Source organism: Porites lutea, chromosome 6 (genome assembly GCF_958299795.1).
Source record: "Porites lutea chromosome 6, jaPorLute2.1, whole genome shotgun sequence".
Classification (NCBI taxonomy): domain Eukaryota; kingdom Metazoa; phylum Cnidaria; class Anthozoa; order Scleractinia; family Poritidae; genus Porites; species Porites lutea.
Window position 1 is genome coordinate 26,937,624 of NC_133206.1, and position 9,707 is coordinate 26,947,330.

At 39.0% G+C, this 9,707-nt stretch overlaps 2 protein-coding genes across 3 annotated transcripts; both read left to right on the forward strand.

The window, feature by feature from the left end:
* Nucleotides 1-353: 353 nt before the first annotated feature.
* Nucleotides 354-4,584, forward strand: LOC140942320 (ADP-dependent glucokinase-like). Its single transcript, XM_073391277.1, has 2 exons — nt 354-770; nt 3,235-4,584. Exons 1-2 carry the CDS (start codon nt 445-447, stop codon nt 4,325-4,327), a joined length of 1,419 nt encoding a protein of 472 aa, XP_073247378.1. The 5' UTR covers nt 354-444; the 3' UTR covers nt 4,328-4,584.
* A 3,539-nt stretch (nt 4,585-8,123) lies between these two features.
* On the forward strand, nt 8,124-9,526 carry LOC140942329 (glutaredoxin-like protein C5orf63 homolog). 2 transcript variants are annotated; one of them, XM_073391288.1, is made up of 3 exons: nt 8,124-8,329; nt 8,539-8,592; nt 9,020-9,526. In XM_073391288.1, the coding sequence occupies exons 1-3, from the start codon at nt 8,201-8,203 to the stop codon at nt 9,194-9,196; spliced, it is 360 nt and encodes a 119-aa protein (XP_073247389.1). In that variant the 5' UTR covers nt 8,124-8,200; the 3' UTR covers nt 9,197-9,526. The 2 variants fall into 2 exon arrangements, with proteins under 2 accessions (XP_073247389.1, XP_073247388.1); XM_073391287.1 differs by having other exon boundaries at nt 8,126-8,329; nt 8,536-8,592; nt 9,020-9,522.
* The last annotated feature ends 181 nt before the right edge of the window (nt 9,527-9,707 follow it).

The window sequence follows — 9,707 nt, forward strand, 5'->3', positions numbered from 1 at the left end:
ACAAAATCCCAGCGAGAATTTGAGCCCATTCTCATTAACGGCCATGCTTTAGAAGTTGTAGCCCGAAGTGTAAAGTTTTTGGGTCTCAATATTTCCAGTGATTTGACCTGGAATATCCATATTAATGAAATTGTTAAGAAGGCCTTCAAGAAATTATATTTTTTGGTACAACTTAGGAGAGCTAAGACTACTCCCACTGACTTAGGGCTCTTCTAGTCTACCTCTTGCCCTACCTCTCCAACCGACGCCGCCCCACCCACCCCTCGAAAGAGGCACATTCTCCCCAGGCTAATACATGGTCAGCGGCTTTCCCGGAGGGCCTTGCTTTTGTTCTTTGTACTCGCGGAAAAAAAGTCACATCTGTAGCTGTAATTTTCATCTTCACCAGGTTACTGTTGATCTAGATCTGTTTTAAAATCATCTTTGGGCACAATTTGGAAACAAATGGCCAACATTTTAGCTACAATATTGACAATCGGGATTGTTGTGGCAGCCTACTTTTACTACAAACACGTAACTAGTCAATATAAACGTGTTCTGGCAGTTTTAGATGGACTAAAACTTGTAGAACAAGAAAACCCTTTGAAAGGAACACCCAAAGTGGCATGTGGCTTCGAGGCAAACGTGGATTATTTTGTCGATTCTCTCGACCTCTTAGAAGCGATGAACCTAGAGCCACCTAAAGAAGCAAAGGCGCACGACGTTGTCAAGTCCGAGAAGGAATTTCTAGAAACCTTTGCGTTTTTCTTTAATCATAGTGCAGCTTCATCGTAAGTATTTAATGCCACTAAACTAAACAAACTTTTATAGGAATTATCACATTTTCGTGAAGTTTGGGTTAGCCTACATTACATATGATTAATGCTAATGTATCAGTGAATTCCAGCTACGCCCAGCACCCCCCCCCCCCTCCCACCCCCTGGGCTTCTGCGGGGCATTTGCCCGCCTTGTAAGCCCCGCGGGTGGGGTATTTGCAAATTTTGTGCTGCCCGGGGGCATTTGCCAACCCCGGGGTCATTCCCGAGCTTTTGTCACGCACACAGTTTCCTATCAAAATATTCTCGGTTTTCACTCACGTGAGAAAGCAGAAATAAGAATGGAAACCTTTTAATACAGAAAGTCTAGAATCTGGGAAATGAAAGAAGGTAAATATACAAAAAGCCTTGCAAGAATCAGGTCTATGGAATAATTCATATGAGAGATAGTCGGAAAAACGTTTTACCCAAATTTATAAAGCTTTGTATGGAGACGCCAGGTTTGTGTCCCTTCCAGGGGCACAAATATGGGCACCGGAAACTAACAGAAACATCTGTTTTTGAGTTTTCCTACTTATGCGTGAATTCTTTGCTTGAGGAACTCATAAAGGTTAAAGGAATATTTATTCTAAGACAAGGAATGTTTAGATAGCAAAATCTCTGAAAATCCGCAATGTTTTTAACCCACATAAAAGCCTTCTTGGCTGCGAGCTAAATGCCGCGTCACGCAAAAGCCTGGAAATTCAAGCATCCTGTATCCTGTAAAGAATCCTTTTGAACCAAAAATTTGTTTGTATAAAGGTTTTAAGGTGCTCTAATATCACATGAAAGTAGAAACTCAGAAGAAGCGATAGTTTCTTAGTTTGAGTTTTGGTGACGTCATGTGAAAACTGAGAATAACTACACGGAGGATTTTACTGGGAAAGATAGCCGATTGGCTCATCTGTCAAGGACAGCATGAGGAAAAAATTGAAGGGGGTTGTAAAGGCATGTTCTTGATTTTGTGCATGCATTTCTTCATTGCTTATCAAGCCAGAATTACGTAGTGAAATTGGGAGCTGTCGACGTTAATCAACATTTTTTGGTTATTGAATCAAATTTCTGTTGATATTATTTGAAAAACAACCTCAATATTTATAAAACTGTTCATAAAATATAACTTTAGAGTGCTCTGTTAATTTAATGTCAATAATTTTACATCACTACTTAAATTATAAACTGGTGCATGTCGTCACTGCTTGAAGTCTTAGTTAGAATCCAAGTGATATTACGAAAGGAAGATGTTAATTGAAACAAAAAATCGTACGTTAAAATGCTTAAAACAGCACTATTCGACTGACTGTACTGACTGTTCTGCAAAATTTGAGGGGCAAACAGAGGGTGTATTATGGGGGATTCGAACATAGAGAATTATGCATATTACCCTGACGTTACTTCTTGAACCAAATCAAAAATTTTAGTTCAATTTCCTCCTTGAACTTTAAGTTTAATTTCCTCCTAGTAGTGCTCATTCTCCAACTTGAACCTAAAGCTCCCTATTGAATGTACATTCTTGGAACAACTGGAAGATGACATGTCGTGGCAGTTACATCTCCTGCCATTTCATCACAGCTTTTTTCAGAATTTTGCTTGGCACATTTATCTGACATGTGGCTTTCTTTTTACAATATTTCCAGTTTTAACTTGAGATATATGACAAGTCTAGTGAAAGTCTTAAGTTCAAGCAGTGAATGGATGTCATGACCTGGAACCAGATGAAGAGTGTGTGTTGTGACCAATAATGGTGTTGATTTGGCCAATGTTATCTATTTTAGTCAAAGTTACCTGTTGAATTTTATTGGCACAAAATATCGGTCAATGTTTTTCAATGGGTGTCCATGGCAAAGAATGGCTTAATGTTTCGAGAACATAAGGTTTCTATTTTCGTTGCTTTGGATGGAAAAGTTGTAGCAATAATTAGTATATTAATTCCATTCAACGGTTCAAAGAAAGGTTAACATTATCAAATCAAAAATGGGCTGAAGAGAGCTAGTGCTGATCAGAAATCAGTGAAGTGCAAATTGAAAGTAAATGGAAAAGCAAATAAAAACATATGATATCACCAATCACTAGCTGAACACAAGTCTTTCAAACAAATGCCAGTTTTCCTCCTTATTTAGAGACGGATGGTGGGATCCTTGATGGCATTGAAATCAATATTAAATAATGATAAATTGTGAAAATCAATGAAGCTTACAGTGAAAAAAGTTGTAACCATCAATTTCTTTCGATTAATCAATAAAATGTTGATATGTATGGAATTTTTTTGGGTGTAATTGCAGATGTCTCTCCCTCAAAATGTCCCTAATGGCACGGAGCAAGGAGAGATTGCTGTATTCACAGGCTAAAGATGAAAGAGTTATCACTGAGCAACAATGTAAACTTGCCATCCATATTTCTTTTTACGACTAAATACTTGTACTGTTTTTATTTCTGACAGACGCTACATGAAAGATAAGGAACTTTTTCGCAAGATGGTGGTCAAAGCCTTGACCCTAGAAGGAACACGTAAGCTTGTAGGAGGGAGTGGGTTGCAGATCGGTAAAAGACTTGTTAAAGAGGGATGTCATGTCCTTGCTGCAGCTGATTCCTCAGCAGAATTGATAAACATGCTGCCAGATAACATGTCTGCCATCGGAGACAATGTTGACGTTGATGATATCCACCTTATACTAGAATATCTTGCACACTTGCCATGGGGAAAGTATGAGTCACAGAGAGCTAATAGATTGGTTATACACAGTGATGAACATAATCCTTACCTAAAATCACTGAACAAGTTTCAAGAGAAGGTTCAACAGTTTTCACCATCCATTTTGGTAGTTGCAGGGCTTCATATGCTAGACAACTTTCCAGGATTCCTTCCTGGGGAAAGCAATGAAATGTTGAAAAGGATGTCATCTTTTCTTGACAAATCTCAAGTCCCTATTCACTTTGAAATGGCACCATTTCACCAAGAAACATTTTTTGATGAACTGTTGCAGCATATAATACCACATGCAGGTTCCATGGGAATGAATGAACAAGAATTGCCGAATTTATGGAGTAAACTACTTTATGGAAATATTACCATGGTATCAAGCCAGAAACCCAGAGTCGCTACTGTACTTGATTTGATGAGAGATGTGTACAAAGTTTCTAAAGAAAATTACAGGAATGGAAAAAAGATCAGAGAGCTGACAAGATTACATGTACATACTCTAGCATTTCAAGCCATTCTAACTACTAAAGGATCAAACTGGAAGAATACTCAAGCAGCTGTTGCAAAGGCTTCATTGACAGCCACAAGGCATGTCTGTGGCTCTGAGGAAATTGACCCCAAGAAGTCAAAACTATTCATGGATGATTCATTCTCCAAAAGTGTCGTTCCCGGCAGTCCCAGAGTTCAATTCAATCCCAGTTCACCTGTGTCATGCTGGGAGGAGCATGATTATGAAATCTGTGTGGCACCAGTGCTAGTCTGTACTCAGGTCCTGCAGACTGGAGGTGGTGGAGATCATATCACAGCAGGTGGCTTGTTACTGCAGATTTAGACTGCAAAGTCATCAAGTGATTATTGAACACTTAATGACTGGTCCAATGAGATTCAAGGGAAACAAAATTAACTGTTTCCTGAGGAACTAGTGTGATTTGTAATATAGCTGGAAATTTTGAAGCTGAAAATTCATTAAACCTCTCTTTAATGGCAGTCGGTGGTCAACATTCGTGGGTAACAGTGCACTGTTACCCTCTGATGTCATAGATTTTGCAATGTTTCCTGCTCAGAGATGTTGTCAGAAAACAGTTTCATTGTTAGATGTCATGTGACATCAAAGTAACCAATAAGAGCGTGCACTGTTGGGAAAAAATTTCCAGCTATATAACAATATAATTTACTAATCCTCTTCACCTTTACAATACTTTATTCACTCTCCTCCACACACAGATGATTTTTTGCATATTTAATAGTGAGGCTTGGAGAGAGGTAAAATAAAGCATTCGGGAGATGATATGAAGGGGAAAGTGAAGGAAGGAGGTATGCTCCTTCCTTCACTCTGTTCTCATTGTTCATGACCCATATGCTCTAGAGGTCTTGTGTCTCAAGGTCAGGACATCACTGCAAGTCCTGGGTTTTACACGCACCATTTACTATCCTTCTTTTAAGAGTAAAATTCAAAGTCTGGATCTTTTAGGATCTAAGTCAAGAAAAACCAGGCGAGTTGTTGTGTCACTGCAGAGTTTTGAACATTTTGATCTCATCTTTGTAAAGGCGAGGAAAATTGTGGCGTATTTATTTTTAAAAATAACACTGAATGTTTTAAATAACCTATTTCAGCCAAAATTCTTAAAAGGTGGCAAACAAGAGACTTGAAAAACAAATAGTTGTGCCATTATTTCACCATATATATTATCAATGCTCTCATTGTCCATCTTGACCAATGAGTGCATCAGAAATTGCTAAGTTATGGTAATTATTCGCTATTGTATACAACTTACAAGACACTCAAATTTCCTCAATAAAATTGTCTGGTGTCAGTTATCCCTGTGACTAACCACTTCACTCACAGGTAAGCACTCGCCTCGCACTGCTTTACAGGGCATACACATTTTCAAAATGATAAAATTGTAAATATAGTAATTCATTTAGGCACTTTTTGTTCAAGGGAAAAGAAAACAACGTTTTCAATAACAAATAACGAATGAAATAGTTAATTAACAAGAAAACTGGTAACAAAAAATAAAAACAAAACCGTTTCATGTGCCGAGTTCTTTATTGAAGCAGTGGCGGATCCAGGGGAGGTCCCCCTTATTTTTAGACCAAACTGAGGCCCCAAAGGCCCAAAAAAATTTTTTTAAGGCCGGCCCCCCCTTATCTCGGGGTCTGGATGACCGGGCCCCCCTTATCTGAGGGTCTGAATCCGCCACATATATATCCCTTAATTAAAAAATGTTCCGTCTTTCGATTCGTGCAGCGAAACTCCCTGTTACTTTCCTTTGAAATCGCAGCATCTCTCTAAAAATCCAAGCCACTCTCAAAATATCCATGGTCTGTCTCTAACATGATAGATAGTTATTTCTGCATAATATAGGGTATCTGTAGGTTGCTGCGCTATTGTGACAAAATAATTCTTATGACAACGAAGAGTAAATGTAACCAATTACGCCTTGAAAAATAAAACTAACCAAAGAGTTTGGGCGGTCTGTGTGTGTTCGTGATTTTTTTCCAAACTATTTCTAATGGTCTGTCGTCTCCAAATGGAAAGGCTTGCCTCAAGATAAAAGTTAGCGCACCTTTTTCAATACTTTATTATAAAGTTAAGTTAAGCAGGATGTTCAAAATGTACTAGGATAGAAGAGAGTAGCGAGCAAATCAGAAGAAATGCAAAGGAAGAACTGATAAGCACAAGAGTGAAAAATGAGGTTAGCATGGAGTAGGTTATGGTCAGGGTCAAACGGCGAACCCCACAGACGAAACTAATGCTCTGATGAGAGAGAACAATAGACTTTGTTAGCAACATTAGCCTTGTCTTGCTCATAGCCTTAGTGCCAGGAGTTTGAAAGGGAAGGGAAAAGGGATTCCGGGCGCGTGAGAAGCTTCCTTCTCTCTCGCGTACGGTCTCGTGCCCAAATTGGCTTCCCCTTCCCTTACGAACTCCTGTCACTTGGGCTATCCAGCTCATGGGAAGTACGACGTTTGTCTTTGGCCAAAGTGATAAAAAGTAAAGAATTTGATAGAGGGGATTCTATACACCGCCTCAGCCTGGCCTCCCTGAGAAGCTGGTAAGGGCAAGAGAGGCTGGGAAACCGAGAGAGACAACATTACGCTCCCAGACAGAGGGCCCCGTTATTGTGCGCAGAGGCCGGACAAAGGTTGTTGGAAAAATATCAATTCCTGTTATATTTCCAGCCTTACTGGGAACAAATTAAGATACGGGAGGATGAAACAAAAGTTAGAAATATTAATTGGAAGAATTAAATCATGTTTACGTGCATGCATCGTTTCAAATTTCAATAGCAGTTCGAAGCTGAGTTAAAGAAAAAAAAAAACCGGTACTCAAGTCCTGAAAACGGGTTACTCAGTTTAATTCGAAGTCTACAGATCAGTCTTTTCGCCAAAAAGTCGTTTCGCTGACGTCTGTTCGCTGATGTTTTAAGTAGTTTCGCTAACACGTCAGGTCAAACAAATTGGTACGAAAATTGGTGCTTGACTTGGTAAAAAAGTTCAAATTTTTAAAAAAATTTTTCATGCGTACCGATAGGAGCACCCAACGACTAAAGGTTTCCGAAAGCTTGAGTGTCTCAACTCGTTTTCTCTGATTTAGAAGACTGTTTGGAGTTTGAAGTTGTTCTAAAAAATATTTATCTGTTTACGGTCGGATGTTTTAGGGGAACTTTGGTTGTCTCGAACGTTTTAGGTCGCTTTTTCTTCTTATCCGAAATTGTTAGCTACGCGGATAGTTCGAACGTACCTTTCAATACCCAAATTTGTGTGTGCGGTGCATATTCTCTCTCTCTATTTTTTTTTATTAACCAAAGATTGTTTTTAATTATCTTAACACTGATTTGTCCTGACTGCGGTCCCTCTATTTTTCGTTTGACCGTTTTGTTGTAACTCCCAGTTCTGTCGCTGTGTCACGGACGAGGAGCCGCATCTTAAAATATCCGACCGTGCCATGTCCTCATTCTCTACCGTATAATCAGTAAGGGGTGGGGGGAAGGGTGCTACTTCATGTGGCGAATATGGGTGTGGCTCCACTGGTGGACTATCCGAAGCGCGGTGAGCGTGATGTAAAATAATGCAAAATTCTGTATAACTGTGAAAGGTTTGAACTGAGGAGTCATTTTAAAAGTAGGTTGAGTTTGATCGTCCGGGTGAACGTAGTCCTAAATAGGAGTGTTGTTGTTGACAGTGACGGACTATCAAACTCAACCTACTTTTGAAAATTCTGTATGTTATGAAATACTTTTCCTGATCATTTGAATTAAGACGCAGCCCATCAGGAAATTGAGTAATTTTGATTTTCAGCGGACAAAAATCTTGTACCAGAAAAATTTGAACAATATCGCATTCTTAGATGTAATTAGTTACCTAATATAAAAGAGAATGCAGTACTGTTTAATTTATTCTGTTACAAGGCTTTTGTCCCCTGAGTTGAAATTACCCAATTTGCTGGTGGATTCCGTCTTAATACAGCATTGTTTCTTCGCATACTTAGCTCTCGTAGAATTACTTGTTTTGGTAAAATTTTTGAGCCCTGCACAGTGGTGGATCAAATTAGTCTTAGGTACCGTGCCGACGTTAGCTTTTTTTTGCTAGGTTCGAGCCCACAGTACAGTGAAAGAAAACCAGCGGCTTATACCACAGGTTACCCACCCAGGACTCTTTCGTTCCTTCCTTGCAATTGAGAGGTGCAAAATGAACTAAAATGGGTTCGAAAGTATGGAAATTTTCAGTGTCCATAGCTGGCAAGTTACAGCCTAAGGCTTTAGGTCGTGCTGAGTTAAGATTGCCTTCAACTAAACCTTCACTTCCGATCCTAACGTTGTACACCAAGGTAACACTAGCTGAAATTTATATATCAAAAATTTGTAAGTATATTGTATAAGTTAACAGCACAATTTTCAATCCGGGTTTTAGAACTCTGCTTTCCGACTGAATACGTAAATAAATATAAGGTTTGAGACTGACCTAGCCACCTGTTCATAGAGGATTTACTGAAGAGAAGCAGTTATTCTTATTCCAGTTGTTTATTGTCTTTAGCAGGTCTGTCCACTCTGTGATGATGCCAAGGCAGTACTAGAAAGTTTCAAGCACAGGGTCTGTTCATCAATCAATCAATAAATCATCAATCACTCAGTCAGTCAGTGAATCCCAATCCTGCTAAGGCTTTTCAAAACCTGACCAACTTTAAGACAGCACTAGTTCATTTTGCCACTCTGTTTATAAAGACATTATATTACAACTCTTATTTGTTTAACCCTGATTCACTTTGTTTCTGCATAGAATTAAAGTAATTTTTTTAAACTAGCATCACGAAATTATATTTTTCTGGACCAAAAAAAAAAACTGTTGGTTCCACAAATGTAGACGACTCATCCCCAGCCCTGCAATAGGCCCAAGAGTGCCATTTGCTAAAAGGAGTCTCACTTGCTCTGTAAGGGCTGACTTCTGTTATTCAGTTCCTCTTCTTTTAAAAAATTTGCTAATGTTTGGTTAAAACTGGTCACTGTTTTTTTGTTTTCAGTTTCATTTTGAGGAAGTGGATATCACAGAAAAGGGCAATGAAGCATGGTTCTCAAAGTATAAATATGAAATTCCAGTGTTTCACTTAAATGGAACATTTTTGATGAAGCACAGAGTGAATGAGGAATTACTTGAGAAGGAGCTGAGAAAGTGTGAGGACAATCAAGATGCTACATGAATGAGCAATATTAATTTTTACATTAAAATGTATATGGTCGTCTGAGTGTACCTGCAAGTGCCATGCCGTAATGAATTTAGGAAAGAATTGTAAATTAAGCCTCTATTAAATGGTCACTTCTATCAAGCCACTGCAACCTATGACCATTTGGCCATCCAGCTGAGAGTTCTCTTATTGTTATCACCTCTGTTAAGCAGCCATCAAGTTCTTGAAACACTTAGTTAACCTTTGGCTTCATTTCAAAAACGTGTTGAAGAAAAGTACAGTCTGAGATATGAAGGTGACTAGTGATTGTGGACCAGTAATGCTGCTCTTGCTGTTTGTTTGTTTCATACTAAAGTTATGTTTCTGCTTAAGATCTTACATTACAGGGGCGGATCTAGGGGGAGGGTGCAGGGGGTGCGCACCCCCCCCCCCTGAGATGACCTGCGGTTTTCTAATACAACTGGTATTCTGCAAAAACTATGTGGTTTATTGGTGTTGAAGTAGAGCAAGAGACGAGTGCACCCCC

What these genes read in the sequence shown, in the direction of transcription:
- LOC140942320 (XM_073391277.1), top strand. Translation starts at nt 445, where the DNA reads ATGGCCAACATTTTAGCTACAATATTGACAATCGGGATTGTTGTGGCA. An exon ending in AATCATAGTGCAGCTTCATC is followed by an intron (nt 771 to 3,234) that starts GTAAGTATTTAA and finishes TATTTCTGACAG; the next exon opens with ACGCTACATGAAAGATAAGG.
- LOC140942329 (XM_073391287.1), top strand. Translation starts at nt 8,201, where the DNA reads ATGGGTTCGAAAGTATGGAAATTTTCAGTGTCCATAGCTGGCAAGTTA. An exon ending in TCCTAACGTTGTACACCAAG is followed by an intron (nt 8,330 to 8,535) that starts GTAACACTAGCT and finishes TATTGTCTTTAG; the next exon opens with CAGGTCTGTCCACTCTGTGA. An exon ending in TAGAAAGTTTCAAGCACAGG is followed by an intron (nt 8,593 to 9,019) that starts GTCTGTTCATCA and finishes TTTTGTTTTCAG; the next exon opens with TTTCATTTTGAGGAAGTGGA.